Source organism: Takifugu rubripes, chromosome 19, assembly GCF_901000725.2.
Source record: "Takifugu rubripes chromosome 19, fTakRub1.2, whole genome shotgun sequence".
NCBI lineage: Eukaryota > Metazoa > Chordata > Actinopteri > Tetraodontiformes > Tetraodontidae > Takifugu > Takifugu rubripes.
Genome location: NC_042303.1, coordinates 7,035,379 through 7,057,490, shown reverse-complemented (window position 1 = coordinate 7,057,490; position 22,112 = coordinate 7,035,379). Strand labels below are relative to the sequence as shown.

General features: G+C 45.6%; 4 protein-coding genes across 6 annotated transcripts; all 4 read left to right on the top strand.

Moving 5' to 3' along the window:
- The first annotated feature begins 157 nt into the window (after positions 1-157).
- Positions 158-4,081, top strand: cyp27b1 (cytochrome P450, family 27, subfamily B, polypeptide 1). Its single transcript, XM_003973097.3, has 9 exons — positions 158-537; positions 957-1,147; positions 1,390-1,580; positions 1,676-1,876; positions 1,989-2,152; positions 2,229-2,395; positions 2,478-2,559; positions 2,646-2,843; positions 3,182-4,081. Exons 1-9 carry the CDS (start codon positions 325-327, stop codon positions 3,293-3,295), a joined length of 1,521 nt encoding a protein of 506 aa, XP_003973146.3. The 5' UTR covers positions 158-324; the 3' UTR covers positions 3,296-4,081.
- Positions 4,082-5,079: 998 nt separating this feature from the next.
- Positions 5,080-8,613, top strand: mcrs1 (microspherule protein 1). 2 transcript variants are annotated; one of them, XM_003973098.3, is made up of 14 exons: positions 5,080-5,297; positions 5,877-6,031; positions 6,104-6,242; positions 6,335-6,499; positions 6,570-6,679; positions 6,768-6,876; positions 6,958-7,096; positions 7,261-7,336; positions 7,426-7,454; positions 7,551-7,643; positions 7,718-7,800; positions 7,875-7,962; positions 8,086-8,213; positions 8,289-8,613. In XM_003973098.3, the coding sequence occupies exons 1-14, from the start codon at positions 5,295-5,297 to the stop codon at positions 8,373-8,375; spliced, it is 1,404 nt and encodes a 467-aa protein (XP_003973147.1). In that variant the 5' UTR covers positions 5,080-5,294; the 3' UTR covers positions 8,376-8,613. The 2 variants fall into 2 exon arrangements, with proteins under 2 accessions (XP_003973147.1, XP_011612007.1); XM_011613705.2 differs by having other exon boundaries at positions 5,088-5,297; positions 5,877-6,242.
- Positions 8,614-9,614: 1,001 nt separating this feature from the next.
- Positions 9,615-17,798, top strand: suox (sulfite oxidase). 2 transcript variants are annotated; one of them, XM_003973134.3, is made up of 5 exons: positions 9,615-9,746; positions 12,331-12,401; positions 12,592-12,763; positions 13,342-13,602; positions 15,594-17,798. In XM_003973134.3, the coding sequence occupies exons 2-5, from the start codon at positions 12,343-12,345 to the stop codon at positions 16,803-16,805; spliced, it is 1,704 nt and encodes a 567-aa protein (XP_003973183.2). In that variant the 5' UTR covers positions 9,615-9,746; positions 12,331-12,342; the 3' UTR covers positions 16,806-17,798. The 2 variants fall into 2 exon arrangements, with proteins under 2 accessions (XP_003973183.2, XP_029681812.1); XM_029825952.1 differs by lacking the exon at positions 9,615-9,746 and adding an exon at positions 12,020-12,038.
- Positions 17,799-19,046: 1,248 nt separating this feature from the next.
- On the top strand, positions 19,047-21,976 carry mmp19 (matrix metallopeptidase 19). Its single transcript, XM_003973133.3, has 9 exons — positions 19,047-19,263; positions 19,336-19,421; positions 19,529-19,659; positions 19,747-19,959; positions 20,039-20,284; positions 20,431-20,553; positions 20,669-20,833; positions 20,987-21,114; positions 21,193-21,976. The coding sequence occupies exons 1-9, from the start codon at positions 19,174-19,176 to the stop codon at positions 21,421-21,423; spliced, it is 1,413 nt and encodes a 470-aa protein (XP_003973182.2). The 5' UTR covers positions 19,047-19,173; the 3' UTR covers positions 21,424-21,976.
- The last annotated feature ends 136 nt before the right edge of the window (positions 21,977-22,112 follow it).

Genomic DNA, 22,112 nt, shown 5'->3' with positions numbered 1-22,112 from the left:
AGATGGGGTGGAGGTGGGGGGGTTGGTGTGTGTGTGTGTGTGGGGGGGTGTTGGGGGGGGGGGGGGGAGAGTTGCACGTGTGCAGTGTCTGGGATGGTCCATCTCCTGTCCTCTGATTGGACACACCTTCGGCTCTCCCCGCGTCTTCGCGCTCCCATCCAGCCGGGGAGGAGCCTCGGCCGGATTTGCATCCACGATTGGCCCAGAATAAGCAAATTTCTCGGTTTATCTGCGCGGGTTCGAGGAGCACGACGCCCCTTTATAAATAGAGCCTCCAGTTGGGCAAATAAAAATGAGTTCCGATCTGCGTCCGGCCACCGCTTCATGGTCAGTGCGAGAAAGATGCTGCAGCAAGCTCTCAGGGTGTCCTGCCGGAGCGCCTCTCCTCTGGTTAAGTGGATGGAGAGGTGGGCTGAGTGCGCGTCAGCCCGGCCGCAGGCTGTGAAGCCTTTGGGCGACATGCCCGGACCGTCGGTCGCCAGCTTCGCCTGGGACCTGTTCGCCAAACGGGGACTGTCGCGACTGCATGAGTTACAGGTACGAGGACGCACCCAAACCCCGCACGCTGCACAAATACCGCGGACCAAATAAGACTTATTACCCCATGTTGAGTGAAAAGGATGCGAGCAGAAAAAGGGCACCGTTCGTGCACTTTCTGACTCGTTCCAAATGAAGTTTACTGGAGAGTTCGAACAAATTCTGGGAGGTTATTTGAGTGTCTCATGTGATTGCTGGATAAGCACCGTGATGGGCTTCTCCATCACAGCATTAGAAGTCGTAAAGTGTCAGAAATGTTGCATTATTGTAGCAATCCTGCACCACACAAGGTCGGAGAAGGAAGATTAATCCACCTCTCCAGGATCGGTTCAATTGAAAGGTTGGATTTTTGCATGTGGATCGAGCAGCCCAATGTGGTCTTAACCCGTCCAGGCCTCTGTCTGTCTCCTGTGTCACAGCTGGAAGGAGTGAGGCGGTACGGGCCCATGTGGAAGGCGAGCTTCGGTCCGATCCTGACAGTGCACGTGGCTGATCCGGCGCTGATCGAGCAGGTCCTCAGGAAGGAGGGCCAGCACCCCATGCGCTCCGACCTCTCCTCCTGGAAGGACTACAGGAGACTCCGAGGACATCACTATGGACTGCTGACATCGTGAGTCCCCCAGTCTCATTAAGACTCGCCTGCATCTGAAATTTTTGAGCAAAATCTTTTATTCAAACGGAAAAAAATCCTCAAGGACACTTTCAGGTCCTAAACAGAGTCAATTGAGCCACTTACATTAGGCACCATGGACTTTGATGTACTTTATTTCCACTCTGTCTCGTCAAACACCCACAACCTCGGTCATCTTTGTGGTCACTTCCTAAATCCTCTTTATAATTTCCTGTTTCCAGCGAAGGGGAGGAGTGGCAGTCCATCAGGAGCCTCCTGGGGAAGCACATGCTGCGACCGAAGGCCGTGGAAGCTTACGACCAAACCCTCAACAGCGTGGTCGACGACTTGATCACCAAACTCCGCCTCCGCAGGAGCTCCCAGGGCCTCGTCACCGACATCGCCAGCGAGTTCTATCGCTTCGGCCTCGAGGGTGAGGGGGAGTGTCCCACGCGCACGACAGCTGTTGTTGCACGGGTTTCTGCGGCATTACGACCTGATTATGAAGCATTTCTCCTTTAATCGCAGGCGTTTCCTCGGTGCTGTTCGAGTCCAGAATCGGCTGCCTGGACAAGATCGTCCCCGAGGAGACGGAGCGTTTCATTCAGTGCATCAATACCATGTTTGTGATGACGCTCCTCACCATGGCGATGCCGAGCTGGATGCACCAACTGTTCCCCAAACCCTGGAACGTCTTCTGCCAGTGCTGGGACTATATGTTTGACTTCGGTACGTCTCATCAAACTGCCTTTGGGATGAGAAAATAAGAAGAAATGATACACATGTGCACAGTAACATGAAAGCTACAGCGTGTCAATGATCTGACCTTCCCTGGCTGCAGCGAAGGGTCACATCGACCAGCGAATGGCCGCCGAGGCGGAGAAAATCGCCCGCGGAGAGGAGGTGGAGGGGCGATATCTCACCTATTTCTTGTCGCGGACCAGTCTGCCCATGAAGACCGTCTACAGCAATGTGACCGAGCTGCTCCTGGCGGGAGTGGACACGGTAGGACCGACCTCGCCGCCGACCTCCTGCTGGTCCAGCCGATTAGCTCACCGGTCACCCGCACCTCTCCTTTTAGATCTCCAGCACTTTGTCCTGGTCGCTGTACGAGCTGTCCCGTCACCAGGCGGTGCAGGCCTCGCTGCGGGAGGAGGTGCTGAGCGTGCTGGGGGGTCGAAGGGTACCGACGGCAGCCGACGTGGCCCAGATGCCTCTGCTGAAGGCCACAATCAAAGAAGTACTCAGGTGGGAATCAAAAGGTTTCCCTCCCCGTTTGGAGAAACATTTGCTTTACCTTTTTCAAAAAGGGCGAACTCCTGTTTTTCAGGTTGTACCCCGTTATTCCTGCCAACGCCAGAGTGATCACAGAGAGAGACATTCAAGTCGGAGGCTACCTCATCCCAAAAAACGTGAGTGTGTCAAGGGCAAACGTGCACCGGCACGCTGCACTGATCTGACTGCGGGTGTTGAGTCTTCGCTCTCTGACTCCATGCAGACTCTGATCACCCTCTGCCACTATGCAACATCGCGGGATCCTGCCGTGTTTCCACGCCCGGATGAATTCCTGCCCCAGCGCTGGTTGAACAAGGAGCAGAGCCACCATCCGTATGCCTCCGTACCCTTTGGGGTCGGAAAGCGCAGCTGCATAGGTCGACGTATCGCTGAGCTGGAGCTCTACCTCGCTGTTGCCAGGGTGAGTTTCGGATGCAAAGGAGCTGGTTTGGTCCTATTAGATTATTGACCCTACTGGACAAAAGAAAAAGGCAGAAATCCCAAAACAGTGAATTTGTGGTCTTTATTATTAGCATGTTAGCTTAGCTGAATGAATAATATAACTAAAGTGAATGGCTAAAAATTAGGTATAAAAGGAGAAAAAGTTGAAAACTTTTTGTTATAATTATAGCACATTTAAACAGCACTTTTAACAGTGGTTACAAACTTTTCTCCGGCTGGTTTCATTTGGTGATTTAATGTGCTTGAGCACCAGGGGACCTGATGCATTGAAGTCATCCTGTATTCTGTCCATGTTAGATCCTGCTGGAGTTTGACATCAAGCCGGACCCAGAAGGGATTTCCGTGAAGCCCATGACACGGACACTGCTGGTCCCTGAAAATGTCATCAACCTGCAGTTCACTGAACGATGACCCGCTCTAATCTCCTCTGATACGAACTGCAGCACGAGCCTCTCTGCGGTAGCGCACGCTAGCAGGCGAAGCTATCCCAGGAAGCGTACGTGAGGGGATGGGGGATCACTTCAAACAATCCTTCAACTTTTGACCCCGGCAGAGACCAAAGCACCCCTCGTCTGACGGCGTGGAGGGCCTGAGGCGTGGAGAAGGTTGAGCGAATGATGATCCTCCGCTAGCAGAACATAAAGCACATTTGCACAAAAGGCAAGACTGAGGCAGAGCTCAGTGAACATGGAGTCTGGATAAGATCAATCTGATTATAGACACTCTTAAGTACATCAGCATTAGCAGGCTCCTGACAGTGCACACACACACACACACACTCACACACAGACGACTGTTTCTAGGAATGTTTCTAGTACACATGAGGCACATTACACGTCTCTAAATCTGAGATGCATGATCAGCCAAGCTTGGCAGCAGCCTCTCAGAATGACACATGGATGTGTCTGAAACATCTCAGCTTCCACTGAAATATGGTGAAGATGGTTAGAGTCAGTCAGATGGTAAAATGATGGGTAGATGTATGTGTTTGTGTTGTTTAAAGTGACCAAAAAGTTACATTTTGTACAATTATTTGCATTTCTAGTTCAATTGTGCGGTACAATGTACTCCTGTTTAAACTTGATGCGCCACCGTCTTTTGTAAATAGGGACCCGAGCGTCTGATCGTGTATTTATTCTAATTCAATGCAATTGTGAAAAACTGAGTGTAAATTTCATTAAAGCATTGCATGCTTGACATCCGCCCCTGTTTAACTTTATGCATTAGAGAACGCGTTTTATTTTGGTGATTTCACTGCTGCTAATCATGGCACAGTTGTCTCTTAGGACAAGAATAATCCCCTTTGTGCGTCATAATTTGGCATCCCCCCTTGAGATTTAACAACATCAGCTGCACCAAATAATGTGAAGGAACACAATGTAACGCCCATGACTCATGCAGGCAGTCACTTTCAAGTAATAAGCCCCCAGAGCGCCAAAGTTCCTGAGAGATGCGGCCATGTGGGCTGCATGTGGCTGTGATGCAGCAGATGACTTTTGTTACCTCTGCCAAGGAGGTTATGTGACAGATGACGTCTGTCTGTCTGTCTGTCTGTCTGTAAAGTGATTTTAATGAAATTTCCAAGAAACAGTGAGAATGATCCCAGGAACAGCTGATTACATTTTGGTAACACTGACCTTTGCTCTTCCAAAGCCAACTGGCTTTGGTAAAAAATAAAAACCTAGTGTGTTATATAAACTTCTATTACTACTGACTATATATGTATAACTTTAGCTCACAGTTTGTTATCCGTGCAACATATGAACTAAATCTGATACAGTGACAAAAAAGGCATTTCAAGAGGTATGGCTTTTTACGTGTCTGGACATCAATAGAGAAAGTGTAGAACATAAAACATTGAGATAAAAATGCACATTTATACCCACATCATAATTTAGCCAATACATGTATGATATGAACAGATAATACACATTTTGGTGGATTTCTTTGGACATAAACGAAACAATTATGATGATAATATAGTATCCTATCTCAGAAACACTATTCTAATACATTTTTGTCTTTGTATTTTATTGAAGTTTAAATATTTGAATGATTTCAAAGTGAGAATAAAGGGATGTTTTACGTAAAAAAAACAGTAACAGGGTCTGTAAATGTAATATGGACAATGACGCTTATGATCGTACGGGATTATTTGCCATGCCACACAGTATCCATAGGGTGGCGCTAATGCGCCACAAAGGTGTTTGTCAAACATAATAAAACCTCGCAGAAGGAAAAAGGCCGACGGTGCAGCTAATGCTAACATGTGTACAGAGAGCGATACTAAACATTTACTGTAGATACTTAGTCATGTAGCTAGCTAGTACATATTTATCAGGACCAATTATAGACCGTTGTAACTCCAGACCACGGAATTTTCTATCGCAAAGAAGCCAGATATCAAGAAATGGTGAGCCATACGGCGCAACGTTAGCTGTTCTCAAGCTAACACTGTGCTAGCTCAGTATCATTATATTGTAAAACCCGCGTTGTTTTGAGTAATTTGCAGTGGATAATTTGACGTATCGGTGTGCAGCGAAAATTGGCATGATTGTTGTGTCCCCAAAGCTGTGTGTTTTGTAGCAAACGTTACTTATGGACGACAACAGGAAGCGGTGCACAGCTAACATGGCATGTAAACAAAGACATGTCGCTAGTCGTTAGTGTTTTTTGGGTTTTGTATTTTTTTAATTTACTTTAAACCTGAATCAAAACAAGAAGCTGCTTTTTATTTATCTTACAAATAATACAGATTGTATCTGTAAAGCCACATTGTAATTACAGGTTCTTGGAACAAGAGTTGGAATTACAAGTTTTAAAATTAAAATTTGAAGGAGTGTTCTTGTTCTCCTTGATCAGTGTTGCCCAAAAGGCTTGTAAATTGACCCATGGAAAATCTAACTTAACTCATTGAGTCATTATTTACAGTAAATATGAGAACTACTGTACTTGTATTCTGTTTTAACTGGATTGACTTGTGTCTGGACAGATGCAGGCTGGTGACCCTGTGGTTGGGTCACCAATGGGGGTCACTGGTGCCCAGAGTCGATCTGAGGATGAAGAGTCGCTTGGAGTAAAAGATGTAAAAAGGACAGCAGCACAAGCTTTTGGAAGTGGTGTTCCTAAACGTAGAAGCTCGTCCAGGTTTGAACAAAACTTTTCTTTTTGTGCTGAAACCTTTTGTGCACCAAAACCAGAATTTGGTCTCTGTATTAGGTCAATAAAGAGGAAAAAGTTTGACGATGAGCTGGTGGAGAGCAGTTTAGTGAAGTCCTCCAGTCGAGTCAAAGGCACGCCTGTCATAGAGCCTGTCCGCTGTTCAGGGAGCGAGCCTTCATCTACTGAGAAGAAGAAGGTACGTAACTGAAGAGTTTATGGATTATTCAGAGGAATAGGAAGACGGCGGCGTTTTGATGGATATTTTTTGTGTGTGTTTATGTAACTCAGCTAACAAAATCAGGAGGCGTTCTCACACCGCCTCTCACCATGGTAGTAAACCCTGCACCCATCACTAAAAGAGTGAAAAAAAGCAAACAACCTCTACACATCACTAAAGATTTAGGCCGGTGGAAATCCACCGATGACCTTCTGCTCATAAATGCAGTTTTACAGGTTGGTTATTATTGTTATTTACTTCTGTTTATAAAGCGGCACAAAATAACGAGCCGCCATATGTCTGTAGACCTCAGACCTCACCTGCGTCCATCTGGGGGTCAAGTTCAGCTGTCGCTTCACACTGCGGGAGATTAAAGAGAGGTGGTACGCGCTTCTCTATGATCCTGTCATCTCCAAGTAAGAGACATTTTGCGCAGCAGTTTGACACCACCCTTGCACTTTGAAATACTAGGAATGAACCCTTTATTGCCATTTGTCTTGCAAGGCTAGCATGGCAGGCCATGCGTCAGCTGCACCCAGAAGCCATCGCAGCGATCCAAAGCAAAGCGCTCTTCAGTCAGGCCGAGGAGGCGTTGCTGGCCAAGATCAGCTCTGTAAGTAAATCTTTTCGATTTTGTTGTGGTGATCAACCAAATTTTGGCATTAACATTGACACCACCCCCCTTCCTGAATAGACAAGTCAGCCCAAACTGGAAACATTCCTGGAGCTCCTGAGTAAACACCCTCACGTCTTTCACTCAGCTCGCACCCCCAAGAGCCTCCTGGTTCACTGGCAGCTACTAAAACAGTACTACCTACTGGAAGACCAAACTGGTATAACAATTAATCTTGCACGTGCAAAGGAACTACGTTTGAAGAGTCAATCAGTTTAATTGGGTTAAAATGTAATATTTGGGGAGGGGGTTAAAGTATACGAGGAATCTTTCTGAGTTTACTTGAATAAAGTGATGATTCTTGGCTCTGTTTTGCTTTTGCAGTTCAGCCGCTCCCTAAAGGTGATCAGGTGCTGAACTTCTCTGATGCAGAGCAGATGGTCGATGATGTAAAGTTAAAGTAAGACGCCCTTTACTGCAGCAGTTTTCACCTCAAGCTAAATGTTTGTATTTAGATATTTAGTGGCTAATTTTGTCTCTGTGACTCAGGGACGGTCGAGATGAGGTGCTGGAACACGGTAAGATACAGTCGTGAAGGTCTTGTCCGTCTGACCCGCAGAGGAATGTTGAACGGTGATTTAATTCTTCCCCTTTACCCCCGTTTTTGACTGCAGAACTGATGATTTCCGATCGTCACCAAAAGAAGGAGATCAGGCAGCTGGAGCAAGAGTTGCCTCGTTGGCAGGTCTTAGTCGACAATATCACCGGTGTGTAAAAGGTCACTCGCCCAGAAAAGGCTTGTGTTTGTTTGCGTCTATTGAAGTGTGTGTTGGGTCATCAGGGATGAGCATGCCTGACTTTGACAACCAGACGCTGGCGGCGTTAAGAGGACGGATGGTACGCTACCTCATGAGGTCAAGAGAGGTACGTTTAACTACAGGAGCCATGTTGACATGGCATCAGCCTGCCAATTAGCATTATCTTTGTTGTACATATAGATAACACTGGGAAGGGCGACCAAGGACAAACCTATAGATATAGATCTGTCGTTGGAGGGGCCGGCGTGGAAAATATCGAGAAAACAAGGTAGAGTAATACACTGTTTTATAACCAATGCTTCATGATCTTGCCGCTGTATATTGGATTATTGTTTGCAGCTGCTGCTTCTGTTTTTGTGTAAGTGACCATCATGTGCGTTTCCCTCTGCAGGAATTATCAAACTGAAAAATAACGGGGACTTCCTCATCGCCAACGAGGGACGGCGGCCCATCTACATCGACGGCAGGCCGGTTCTGTCAGGCAGCAAGTGGAAACTTAACAACAACTCAGTGGTAGAGGTACGTGCAGGAAGGTTTATCCTCTAAATTCAGGCTGAATTGAATCATGTTAACCAATTGTGTCCGCCTCCGCAGATCGCAGGTCTCAGATTTGTGTTTCTGATAAACCTGGAACTCATCACCTTAATAAAGGCCGAGGCGGCAAAGATGACGCAGCAGTGAACCCAGCTGATGTGAACACACAGGGCACTTCGGATCCAGTCCAGCTGTATCTGATAATCAGACTGCCACATTAGTGGGAAATAGGAAACTGCTGAACACACAAAACCTGGAATACAATAGTTAAGAGGACTGTAGATGGTGTCATGGTAGAGCTTTGGTTTTCACATTTTCAGAATATTGTATAAAAGTTGTGTACTAAAGCTTTTAAACATGTATTAAAGGTGTACACATTTCTGACTACGGTCTTCAGTCGGATCCGGAAGCTTTTTAGGTTCACAGAAAGTGAAAATCATTTGAGTTCTGAAATATTTAATCTTATTTTAATAGTGATGACTGATCAATCAATGCAGTCGGCCTATTTACCAGCAATTAATCAGAGCAGTTCAAGTGAAGTTGAATTCCTTAAAGGTTGTGTTGTGAAGCTGGCAAATGTTAAATAAACACAATAAATTTAGTGTTCAGCATGAAAAGAAAACCAAAAATAGAATGGAACATTTATGGCTCAAGTTGCTCAAGATTTTCCCTTCTGATTCATTCATAAACTGGATGTTCTGCTCCAGAAACCCTTTTTAAAATTCCTCACCTAAATTTGACCTCCAGATAAGGACTGTTAACAGGCTTGAATGGCACAGGCCTGCTGGTCTTGTTGCCATGGAAATGCTGCCGGAAAGCAAACTGGCGTAAAAATATCAGTTTTTATGAGGTACTTCTCACGCAGGTCTGAGATATATCAAGACATAAAATAATCAAACCATATTTCCTCACTGCTGACAAAGAAAAACTACCCCTAGTCTATGAAAAAAACAGTGTGTCCTGCTGCAACAGCTTTCTGCTTTGAGGTGAATGACACTCAAAATGTTTGACTAGTTTGAAATGATGTTGTGAAAGAAAGAAACAATCATATACTGGGTTTAAGAATTCTGCTCGTCCCCTTAAAAAGTTTACAGCATTAACACATCTGCTATAGCTCCCACTGCTGCTCTGACGTGGATATTTGCTGATGGGAACCGCTACAAATGTTAATTTAGCGCGTTTCCCCAAAGAATTCAGTCACATCGGAACATTTTTTTTTCCAAATATACCACCATATATCCCTCTATTTTTTACCCTAACGGTTGTACGGTCAGTCAGTCTTTATCGACCGTGACAAAATGTGCAGGAAAATCGATTCAACGTACAGAAAAGAGGCTTTTGGCGGGTCATTTTTGCGTGACCCGCTCCTGAACAGGAGGTGCGTTCGCTTGTAGTTGGACAACTTTGAACGCGCTTGTTTGCGCATGCTACGTTCAGGTTCAAAGTTTCGCCGTCGTATCTTTAGGTTGTACCCCCTCAGTGTGGAGCGTTTGAGCACAAGCGGCTGACACAACAAAAGTGAGTTTTTGGTTTTTTGTTTTGCTTTAATGGCTATCAAAGATAATTCCATCTCGACTTTTATTCTAGAAATAAGGATCCTTGAATGCCTGGGCTGACTGGTTTAGTTGCTAGCACGACTGGGAGACATATGGATGATGCTAAAGCGCTACGTTGACAGACTAGCTTGTTGCGAAATTTGGCACAGCATCACGACACTATCCGAATAGACTATCTGAATATATAATGCTGTATTTTCTGACTGAATATAAATCGATTTCAATCGGTGGAGTTAAATCTGTTTGAGGTTGCACTTGGGCTGGTGGCTAACTGCACATACTGCCAACATAAAGTTGTGAAAGAGTTCCTTATACATGCAGCATTGAATCAACGACAAAATCAACGATACTTGATGCTTAGCTCCCTCTTTTTAAGTCATCTGATCTCGTGTTCATACGAAGCCAAGAAAAAACATCATAGATTGAGCTACATTTAAGAGCTGATGGAAAATCGCGAACGCAAATGCTGCAATTTACAGGGACCGAATCGAACTGAATGTTGTAAAATATGTATAAAGCCTTATTACATGTGCAGTTATTGAGGTGATTTAGTGTGTAGAGTATTTTCCCTTGTCATGTCGAGAACCACAGTTTGCATAAATCGTGTTTTTAAAAAAAAAATCAGGGTCAGGCTAGATTTTTATTGAGATTTTTATTATATTAAGTGCATTATTTTCTCTTTCCCAAAAGAACAGTAGTTCCCTGTCATGGCAGCCTGTCATAAAAGCCTGTGAGGTTATCACTCTCTGAACCCTGAGATCTTAATTATCGGTGAAAGCTGGTCAAAGATAACCCAGTGTCAACCCAATGACAGCTGATAACACAGCTGATAACAGAGCTTGTCATAAGTAATGTTTAAAACGATGTTTTTTTTTTACAACACCATACATGCATTTACTACATTTTACTTTCCAAAGAAGTTTGTCACTTCCACTTTAGACCGTACAACCTTTAACCTTGTGGTTAGTCCAAATATTTTTATTGGCCCTTGTTAAACATGTCTATCCTCAAGACAATTAACTAAAAACCTTTTTTAGATATACTTTCGCTCTTCACAGGACTAAACGCATTTTTGTTAATGATCTGTTATTGTCAGCGTTGCTGGACATTTATGTGGTCGAAAAAAACGATGACACGAAGTAGGTATTATGTGTTCAGGCCCCCTGAACTGGTTGGATCTTTTGGAACATCGAAACACTCTCTGGTTGGTCAGTTCATCATGTTGACTCTGTCAAGAACACGTGGTGTCTGTAGCCACAGCGAAGAGGCGACATTGTGACTAAAACACCTGATTTTGACACCAACAAGTTTTTGGTGCTTAAAAGCAGCTTGAACTGATATCCATTGTATAGCTGCCACAGTCATTAACATTAAAAACAGAATTACATTGATTTAAAAAAAAGTTTTAAACATTCTGGACAGTCATGGTGATCACAGTAGTGTCTGCAGCAAATAATTGTTAAATCTAGAGGGGAAAGAGCCTGAAAATATGGTAAAATTATAAACCAAACTGTTTCAGCGCAGTCATTATTCAAGGAACCACTGAAGATCATTAACAGCTCAGCCTGGATGGTCGACTCGGTTTACAGCAGACCCACATGTTTATTCAAAGGGTCTTAAACTGGAACACCAAGTTATGTTTGCATTTGACACAATCTGTGTTTACTCGTTGGTCTCAAGGCTGTTTGATTAAACAAAAAATTAAACCATACAATTAAAACCAAATACAGGAAGATGGGTGATTGTTTATAGCAAGACAAGAGTTGGCAGCACAAGTGTGACATCAGAGTACTTTTTACGTCACACTCGTTCAATGCTAATTTTGATGACGTCACCAAGAATTAGCGTCTGAGTAACCTTTCAGCGGATGAAGACTGGTCATCACCCTTCCTCTTTTTAAGGAAAGCGAGGGAACAAACCTGTAATTGTATAGTAGGTTTGCGGGAATGCAACAGCAACCTTTAAGAATAAAACTCACGAAACAACCAACGTTTAAATACTTTTTAATGGCATTCGCTTGATACATAATACAAAGGTTTCCTGAAGTCTTCCATCGCACTATTTGCGCTTACCTTGACGCAATGCTCGCTACAAATCTGTGTTTTTGGGGGGTTTCCCTCATCATCAGAAACGATGGAGAGTCTGGTGATCCACAACCTCCCCTGCGTGGATCTTCCTTCTCAGAAGGGATTGAATAAAGCTCCAGCCCAGGCTTGCTTCCTCGGCGGTTCAGGCACCCAGAATCACGGCAAATGTGTGTCAAATACACTTTATGTGTAGCAATTCAACAAATCTTTCTACGAAGCGCAAGAGGAAGTTTGCAAACTCTTCTTCTGCATGTTTTTCCCTTTTTTGGCATCAGAATTACAAGCGCCTGGCTCGTTATCGCCCCCTATCGCCCCTTGCTAAGAACGTCCTAATTACATTAAACCAAGGGTTTGAGGGCTGATTTAACCAATTTCTTTCCAGTTAATATTTAATGTTTGGGTTTTTTTTAGCTCAAGTATATTGGCTCAAGTGTATGCACTATTTTGCTTTTCTTTCAGAACATCACTGCAATGCTACTCCTCAGATGTTGCCACAGGCTGACTCGAGCTTGCCCTTTTAACACTCAACGGTACGGTTCTGTTCCACACATGGTTGACATAGTTCACTACTTTTGTTCCGTTACTTTTTTGTTGCAAATCATCCATGGGTTCAGTTGATAATTCACAGGGTTTCCTTTGTGGATGGCTGCTTCTCATCATTTCTATCAAACTATTCTTAAATGTGCTAATAAGCCTTATGGATATTATTTTGGTTCACAGGCACCGAGGGGCACCTGCGTTGGCATCGTACGCATTTCGCCTGTGGAGCAGCAGCGGCAGCAGCGGCGGTGAGGGTCAAAGGTCGTATCTAGGTGCCAGCTGGAAACATGCCCTGGTGGGACTAGTGGCTGGCACTGGGGCCGTACTGGCTTACAGCCTCCATCACCATAAGGTCAGGGCATGACAAAGCATTCCAGTTGTCAGTGGTTAAATAACTTTTTTGTGGGCCATGAAAACATGATTGTGACAAGATTTACAGGAAGTTTGACAGCGCAAGGCAAAAATTGTGCTTGGTCATACTTTAACATGTTGGTATGTTTTTATCATTTCCTGTTTTCTGAATAATATATTATCATTTATTCTTAAGATTAATTTGTGTCACCATACATGTACCTTCCAAGACGTGCAGTGGAACAGAAATCAGGATGATGATAAAAGTGGCAAAACTCTCAAATATCACCTGTGTTTGCACTGTAATGTACACTTGAAAAATCAGCTCTATGATTTGTGGCACCTCAGACTGAAAGACAAGTAAATCTAAGTGTGTTTATGGAAGTCGGAGCTCATGTGTTGACAGTGCACACACAGTTCAGAGCTGTGTGTGCACTTTTGAGATTGGCTGACTCGAGTTGTTTGTTTTCAGACCAAAAAAGTAAGATTGATTTTTTTTTAAACAGCCATCTTTGCTGCCTGAAATGCAGGTTTGACAGCTCACAAGATTTAACCGCTCGTCTGTTGTCTCGTGCGCAGGCTGAGCAGACTGAGACGCCTTTAGAGAAAAGATCAGCTCTTCCCATCTTCACCCAGGAAGACGTCACCGGTCACCGCACTCTCGAAGATGGTGTCTGGGTCACCTACAAAGGTGGCGTCTATGACATCACAGAGTTTGTGGCCATGCATCCCGGTGGAGATAAGATCTTGTTGGCGGCAGGTGGAGCGCTTGAACCCTTTTGGTCGTTGTATGCCGTGCACAATCAAGAACATGTCCTGGAAATCCTCTCTGAGTATAAGGTGGGTGAAGAATTATCACCCCAAACCAATTGAGAAATAATATCATTATGCTGTTTTTGGTCACAACCAAATGGCGTCTGTTTGGTTTCATGTGGATAACAACAACCCTAAAATATAGTTAAGAGAGATAAGAAACAATAAACAGTTTGTTGTCTTCATATTATTTTACAGCTTATGGTTTAACTTTGACCCGCCGTGCCTCCTATATTTTTGTGCACACGGATTTGCTAGTTGGATCCAATGAGAGCTGCAGTTTCAGCAGAACTACAAAAAACCCCAGTTAAGCACGCTTCAGTAATTCAGTACAGGTCAAACACAGCAAAATGTTACATGACGTCTCTGATAGGGTTTTTTGCTGCCTTTTTAACTGCTTTTTCCTTTTTGGGGAAACGTGGTTGAAGGGTTGCTTGTTCATCCCATGTATGTGGTTGGTGCCTCGCCTAATGGCACTTTGGCAGTGCTCTAAAGCAGTGGTCCCCAACCATTTTATCACTGCGGACCGGGTGCGGTTGACAATTTTACTGCGGCCTGGGGGGGTTGTACTTCCAGATAAGTGTGCCCACAAAGACTCGCTACTCTCTCCTACTCGCTACGATAACGTTTAAACGTCCCTTCAAAATAAGCTACAGATACGCTACATAGACAAATTTTAAGAACATTTTATTTTCATGAAAATTTTAACTCACCACAACGACAAATCAATGGAAGTCCTGCGCTTGTTTCTCTTCAACGAGACGGTCCTATCGGGGAGTGATGGGAGACAATGACACCTGAAGTGTGTTGCTTATGCCCAGTCTACTCCATTATTTTGTTTTAGCTGCCGTCACCGCAGAAAATCCCGCTTCACACAGATAGAATGTCGGAAATGGCAACCGTGTTTTCAGTGCTGTGGTGGTGGTTTCGGGGTATTCTCCCATGACTTTAATCCAGAATACTGGAGCACCAGTTACGATGCTCTCAGTGCGTTCACATTTACTGATGTGGTGGCCCTTCTTCTGCCCATCGTGTTCCTGTTATGGCACTTCCTGTTTTCCTTTCAAAATACTCCAGGGACTTGTCTTTTAAACTAGGGTGCTGGGTCTCCAAGTGGCGAAGTAGTTTTGAAAGCTTCATTGCCTCATTAGCAAGCCGGTCGCCGCAAATTACGCAGAGTGGGATTCGTATGCAGGAATCACCTACTGGGTTAAATCCATATTTTCAGTAGAACTCATAATATTGTCTGTTAAAAGCTTTCTTTTTTTTGGAAGAGTGCTCTTCTCCCGTCTCTTGATTGGGGCTTTTCTTTTTAGCAAATTTTTTTTTTTTAAAGACGTCTGTTTCTTACTCATTTTGCTCACTTGTGGGTTCAATTTTGGCGCTTAAGACGTAACCAAGAGAATCTGGTCATTTCCCAAAATGTTTTTCAAAATAAAAGATCATTCAGACTCAGCTAATGCATAAAACAGAAATATTTAATTATTTGTTTTGCGGCCCGGTACCAATTGATCCACGGACCGGTACCGGTGGTTGGGGACCACTGCTCTAAAGGTTTACTGGAACCTTCCCCTACTATCAGAACACCTTCTATCTCTGCACTGGGGCTTTAACCAGGAACCCTCTGCTTCTCAGCCCAGTCCTCCAACACACCATGATGGGTTTTTTGGGGGGGGGGGGGGGGTCCTTTTTTTTTTCAAAGAAATGCTTAAAAGATTTACTGTATATTGTCAAACTGCTTTGTAAAACAGATTGTTTGTGTGAATTTATTCTCGGTAACTTTGTATTTAGGGAATGTTTCAGTCGTGCACTAAGACTGCTGCCGATTCAGTTTTTGAGAAGCACCACCACGCCCCCGTGTGGTTATTTTGAGAACTTCGACGCATTTCTTATGAAACACATCTTTATCTTTTTTATTGTTGCTTTAAATGCTTTGTTTATGCAGTTGGAGATGATCAGAGAAGTTGAGCTGAAAAGGCAACATCTCATCAAACCTTTGACTTTGTGTCCAACACAAGGTGGGCGAGCTGAGCGCTGAAGATCTGAAGAAGCAGCAGTCTGTTACAACCTCCGACCCCTACTCCTCCGACCCTGTCCGTCACCCCGCCCTGCGTGTCAACAGTCTCAAACCTTTCAATGCCGAGCCGCCTCCCGAAATCCTGTCCGACAGTTACATCACGCCGTCTGCCATCTTCTTCAAAAGAAACCACCTGCCAGTTCCTCAGGTGGACCCGGGTTCTTACCGGCTGTACATCGAGGGGCTGCCCGGAGGCGTCCTCGCGCTGTCCTTAGAAGACCTGAAGACGAAGTTCCCCAAACACACGGTCACGGCGACGCTGCAGTGCGCTGGTAACCGCCGCTCTGAGATGAATAAGGTCAAGCAGGTGAAAGGACTGAACTGGGGCATCGCTGCGATCAGTAACGCCACATGGAGCGGGGCGAAGCTCAGGGACGTGCTGCTGGCCGCCGGGTATGGACCAGATGTTGCAAAGTGGGCTCGCCATGTTCAGTTCGAAGGGTTGGACAAAGATGTGAGTGGGACCACCTATGGGGCCTCCATCCCTCTAAATAAGGCCGTCAGCGAAGAAGGGGATGTCCTGCTGGCCTATGAAATGAACGGCGAAGATCTCCCCGCTGACCACGGCTTCCCGGTCCGTGTTGTGGTGCCCGGAACCGTGGGCGCGCGTAATGTCAAATGGCTGGGAAAGGTCACTGTGAGCGCCGAGGAGAGCGGCAGCCACTGGCAGCAGAACGACTACAAGGGCTTCTCCCCTGGGACCGACTGGGACACTGTGGACTTCAAATCCGCCCCGGCCATCCAAGAACTGCCCATTCAGTCGGCGATCACCGCGCCAGCAGATGGCGGCGTGGTCGAACGAAGCAGCGAAGAGGTCACCGTCAAGGGTTACGCCTGGAGCGGCGGAGGTAGAGAGGTGGTCCGGGTAGACGTCTCTCTGGACGGAGGGAAGACCTGGCAAGTGGCTCAGCTGAAGGACGGCGAGAATGAAGCCCCGCCCCCGCCGGGACGGGCCTGGGCGTGGAAGCTGTGGGAGGTGCAGGCTCCTCTTCCTCCCGAGGCTCAGGAGCTGGAGATAATCTGCAAGGCTGTCGATAACAGCTACAACATGCAGCCCGACTCGGTCCCGCCCATCTGGAACCTGAGGGGGGTTTTGAGTAACGCCTGGCACAGAGTCAAGGTGAAAATCACAGAGGACGAGAGCGGAGAATAGTCCAGGCCGTTCGGTCCACATCCAGTGTCCAAAAAAAGCAGCTGAAACAAAGACACCCGGACACGAATCCGTCAACGCAGCAGTGGATGGAGATTTAGCACAATGGGTTTTTTTTTTAGGAAATGAACAAACATAGTATTTGTCAAAGACCCTTGAAGTATTTATCCACGTTGCCTTTGAGATTTCTTCCAGTGCTGCGCAGCTAAATGATGCTAAAGGTTGGAAAAGACCAAACAGAATCTTCTCACGATGACACTTTGACAGTTTAATGATGCCATCCAGCTAATTCTGTACTGGCATTTACGTGACGTTTATGTTTCTCAGTGTTTACTTACCAGGCAATAATAGTGTATAATATTAATGTGTATTACTTTAATTAACTATGAGGACGCTTTAGGGATGTGAATGAACTTGAAAAACAATGAGAGCTGTTGTTTTAATCCCCATCTATAGACTCTAGCGTTGGAGTGTGGTTGTTTTCTCCTAAATGAGGTGACAAACAAAAGCTATAATTAACAACTGCTGGTGTATTTTATTCTTTTGAAAGCCAAAACTAGTTCCGTGTGTGAGCAGTCAGGATGCAGCTTTAAATTTGGGATTCTCTCTCTGAAAAAACAAGGGATTTTTGCGATTTTAGCTCAGCTACAGGTGTTTATTAATGCTGCACAATGACTCCAGGGAGCTGCAGCTGTCTCTTCTTGCTGCTTCTATTTATTTCTCCGTGGGGGGGGGGGGGTTTAACACAGTCAGCAGGATATGAAGCGACTCAGTTAGCATCCTGTTGCAGCTGACAGGAAGATGACCAAGAGGAAGCATGGATGAGGTTTTGAAAGAATTGCTTGGACATGATCCTGGAAATGATAAAAATACAAAGCCGGAAATGATGTAAATTGCGTGACTGTTCACTAAAACGTACATCATCATCATCATCATCTGTAACGACAGGTTGTGACAACTTAAATTATTTTAATAAAGTTCTCAGATTAGAACGCGCGTGTGTTTTGATTTTGGGTTTTTCCCCCACAAAACTATTAATTATTGGCCATCATCGCACGGGTTGTTTGGTAACGCTGTCGCCCGTCTGAGTCAGACCAGAGAAAAGCTGCGTTGAGCTCTGCGTCACAGAGCAGTAAACACATCTCAGCTTGTGTGGTTGACCCAGAAGCCTCCTGAAAGCTGCGTCTCCGGCGCGCTTTGGGCGACTCCTCAAAGATGAGTTGTTACTGATCTGAAAAGCCCCACGTTTCCAGAAAAGTGACACTTTCAGCAGAAGCCAACACAGCCTGCAGGCTCCTCGTCTGTTCCTCCTTTCTGTTCCCTAATCTTCAATAATCCTGTCGCAATGACAGCGACAGGTTTCTTTTTATTTATAAATCAAAGCAGAGTTCTGAAATCTCCAGTTTTCAGCTTTTGATTGGGAAAAATCAACAAACCCCCGAACAAAGGCTGACCCAGTTGCACGTCTGGGTTATAATTCTAGATTGAACACCTTGGTGTCACATGAGCCACCTTCAGAGAACCTGCAGCCGTAGAGCCCACAGAAACCCACCGTGCGCTCACATCTTGAGGCCAGCTGTCGTGTCGGACGATGCAACATAAGCGTTTACATTAGTCCGGTTCAACACAGCCTGTTCCTGCCCTTTCTGGGGTTTTATAACAGCTTCAACAGTCTGCAGTCAGAACTTCAGATTAATATCGGATCTATCCCGTTGACGGGAATAAAGGACGACGCTCTGTTCTAAAATTAATTAAAACCAGGAATCATGGGAGTGGCTGCAAATAAGACCATTGTAGCTAATTTAGAGTCAGAAATATACGTTTTCTTGCATATAATACACAAATACTCAACTTCTCAAATGAATCATTTTTTAACAACTACATTAAATCCTAAATTCCTACTGTGGATTGCTGTGGTGTTCTATAAAGCCTATTCCATCTGTATCTCTAGAGAACTGGTAGTGGATGCCAAGAACTTTGGGGCCAGAGACACATGTTTACAGATGTGTAACCCCCCCCCCCCCCATCTTTCACAAACAGCTGCAAAGCTACTAATGTTCCAGTAACATGAAATTTGAAAAAACTGAAGGGGAAAGAGTGAGACCACTGGAACACTGGAGCGGCACGTTAAACAGTAGCTTTAAACCTGAACATTAAAAAAGAAAAGAAAAGAAACTCTAGGCTGCTCGAGGTCAGCCGGCTGCTCTTGTAATCCTCATTCCTCTGGGATGGATCATTGGGCTGACTCACCCGTCAGGGAGGGTTAAAAAAAGGTGCCGCGGAGCTCCGAGAACAAACAGTCTGCTGTGAGACTCCGGCAAGCTCATCCCAGGCTGGGATTATTGGATATTTGGGACACAGAAACTCTATTATGGATTACAAAGGACTTTTGGTGCTGCTGCTCAGCCTGGGTGGAGCGATCGGAGCAGCCGTGCAGTGGCCGGAGCTGGATGAAGCAAAGGTGAGGGTAAAACTAACAATCCCGCCAGTGAAAGATTAACCTGCGACAGCTTTGGTCTCTTCACCTTTGCAGAATTATTTGACAAAATATGGCTACCTGAACGATGCAGCCGACCAAGAAGACCCCCAATACCTGGAGGAGGTGATGGAGGCTCTCAGGTAAACACAGTGTTGGTAATTACAGGTTGGCGCCAAGGCCTGACTGGCACTGTGAATAAAGGTGCCCTTGTTAAAGCTCCAACGTTGGCTCCTCTCGGATTCCTCAGAGTCTTTCAGAAGGTGAATGATCTGCCGCCCACCGGAGAGCCGGACGAGGCAACCCTAAAGGTGATGAGGCAGCCACGCTGTGGCCTGAAGGACCCTTTCAACAAGAAGTACCTGAAATACAGAGTGATGGGTGAGCGGAGCCACCGGAGGAGGCGGCTGCTCAGAAGCTCTCAGGCAGCTGTCTTTTTATAAGAAGGGGCTTCTTCTTCTTCTGCAGGTCGCTGGAGAAAGAAGAGCTTGACCTACCGCATCTACAACTACACACCTGACATGAAGAAGACGGACGTCAGCGCGGCCGTCCGCGCCGCCTTCAGGTACTGGAGCGACGTGGCCGATTTGACCTTCAGAGAGATCCACTACGGAAGGGCGGACATCAGGCTGGCCTTCCACAAGAGGGATGGATTCTGCTCGGAGCCCTTCGACGGCCTCGGTCCGGTTTTGCTTTTATATATAAACCGCTTTTGGATATATAAATGTTTGAAGGAAAACAAATTTGGTTGGTTTTGCAGGTCGCATCCTGGCCCACGCCGAGTCACCAGAATCCGGCGTGGTCCACTTCGATGACGACGAGTTCTGGACCGAAGGCTCGTATTATGGCTCTAACCTGCGAATTGTGGCCGCCCATGAAATCGGCCACGCTCTCGGCCTGGGTCACTCTCAGTTCAGGAGCGCCCTGATGGCCCCCGTCTACACTGGTTACCAGGTCAACTTCAAGCTGCACTCAGACGACATCAAAGGCATCCAGGCGTTATACGGTGAGTGTGCGAAGGCCTCGCAACCTGTTTTGTTTTGGCTTGATGATTTAATCCTGACATGTCTGATTCCCGGATGTATAAAAAAACAAAAACCCTTGCGTTATCCCGCATGCTAAGCTAACATTTGTAACTCATTTTCTTCAAAGGGAAACGTGCGACCAGCTCTTTAGACAGCGCAACACCAGCCGGTGTGTTTCCCACAGAGAACAGCCAGGAAACTGAGATCATCCCAGACCCCTGCACCGCCACACTGGACGCCATCATGTTGGGTAGATCGCGAGGCCCCCAATTTTGCCCACTGAATTCTGTTTTGATCCTTTTTGACCTCAAAACACATGATTTGAGAGTTTTTGTGTGTTCACGGTTCTCCTTTTGGACCCCCAGGACCGTGGAAGAAAACCTTTGCCTTCAGTGGCAATTACGTGTGGACCATCTCCGACATGGGACACAACACGCCCATAAAGATCGACAGACTGTGGCCAGGACTTCCTGGAAGCATGAACGCTGCTGTGCACTCTAAAAGAACCAACAAAACCTACTTCTTTAAAGGTACCAGCTCATTATTAGATACGTATGGGCCTGATCTGGTTCAGATCAGGCCCATACGATCAAGTTTGCCAGTTCTTTCACAAAACCACAGCATCTTCGGTGGTGGTACAAAAGTACTGATAGGCGATAGTCACCTGTTCTTCACTTCTTTAGGCAATAAAGTGTGGAGGTACACAATGTTTGTGAAGGACTATGGATACCCAAAGGTGGTCAAACGGATCCCACCTAATATTGATGCAGCCTTGTACTTGGAAAAAAACAAGAAGTTGGTGTTCATCAAGGTTTGTGTAGTATCATTGCAAGTTTTGGCAACATCTCTGACTTGGGGAGTGAAGGTCTAATTTTTCCTCCTCGTACAGGGTTCAGAGCACTGGCAGTGGGATGAACTGAAGTACACAGATTTGAGTGTGTACCCCAAACCGCTGTCAGCGCTCTTCACCGGGGCGCCGTCCAGCGTGGACGCCGCCTTCACCTGGACCAACGGCAAGATCTTCTTCTTCAAGGGAGATGATTACTGGCGTGTGAACGCTCTGCTGAGCGTGGACAGGGGCTACCCGCTGAGCAAGAAGGAGCGCTGGATGCGATGCTAGGCGCGGGCCGGCAGGGGGCAGCAGCGGAGAGCGTTCTGCTGGGATCCAGCGGCGCTGATGACCACGCAACCTCAATGGCAGTGAATTATCGGCTGTGATTGAATTTACTTCATTAGATTTTAGCTAAATGACTCCCGGCCCTCTGGGTGGGGTGAGGTTTAGTCCATCCACACACTAACTGCGGATGCAGTTATGCAAGAGTGTGTGTGATCTGCGTCCAAAATTAAAGGAAGCTGTCCACTTTTCTCTCCAACACATGTGTTGGATTATGTGTCTTAGTGCCTTGGGTAAGCTGTAATATGATAATGGGAGTGTGTCCTGTTTTGTTCACTCATCTTTTGCTTTTTTTTTACCATTACATGCTGGGCTTTAAATACTGCTAAAATGTCACATCTATAAAATCACGCTGGTCTGTGATGAACCCCAAACTCCGGATTCAATTAAGATGATATTGCAGCATTTTCTACAATTGACAGAAAGCTTGCCTTTGTGTTTGTGATACATGTGAATGTTTTGTATTTTATCAGGTTCGCTGCAGGCTACAATAAATAAATAAAATAAAAACTTTCAAAGTCAGAAGCCCTCCTCATGACCTCCCCTGATAATACAGGCAGTGAGCCTGAATGTAAATGTAAATATTCTTATATTTATTTGCCTTTACTGCTCCGAGCACCGCTGAGGAAAAAGTG

Coding starts and splice junctions, on each gene's coding strand:
- cyp27b1 (XM_003973097.3), top strand. CDS start 325: ATGGTCAGTGCGAGAAAGATGCTGCAGCAAGCTCTCAGGGTGTCCTGC. Junction 2,153..2,228: donor TCCTGGCGGGAGTGGACACG/GTAGGACCGACC, acceptor CTCTCCTTTTAG/ATCTCCAGCACTTTGTCCTG. Junction 2,396..2,477: donor ACAATCAAAGAAGTACTCAG/GTGGGAATCAAA, acceptor CCTGTTTTTCAG/GTTGTACCCCGTTATTCCTG.
- mcrs1 (XM_011613705.2), top strand. Junction 7,644..7,717: donor CTTAGTCGACAATATCACCG/GTGTGTAAAAGG, acceptor TTGGGTCATCAG/GGATGAGCATGCCTGACTTT. Junction 7,963..8,085: donor GAAAATATCGAGAAAACAAG/GTAGAGTAATAC, acceptor TTCCCTCTGCAG/GAATTATCAAACTGAAAAAT.
- suox (XM_003973134.3), top strand. CDS start 12,343: ATGCTACTCCTCAGATGTTGCCACAGGCTGACTCGAGCTTGCCCTTTT. Junction 12,402..12,591: donor TGCCCTTTTAACACTCAACG/GTACGGTTCTGT, acceptor TTTGGTTCACAG/GCACCGAGGGGCACCTGCGT. Junction 13,603..15,593: donor AAATCCTCTCTGAGTATAAG/GTGGGTGAAGAA, acceptor GTCCAACACAAG/GTGGGCGAGCTGAGCGCTGA.
- mmp19 (XM_003973133.3), top strand. CDS start 19,174: ATGGATTACAAAGGACTTTTGGTGCTGCTGCTCAGCCTGGGTGGAGCG. Junction 19,422..19,528: donor GAGGTGATGGAGGCTCTCAG/GTAAACACAGTG, acceptor CGGATTCCTCAG/AGTCTTTCAGAAGGTGAATG. Junction 20,834..20,986: donor CAAAACCTACTTCTTTAAAG/GTACCAGCTCAT, acceptor TCACTTCTTTAG/GCAATAAAGTGTGGAGGTAC.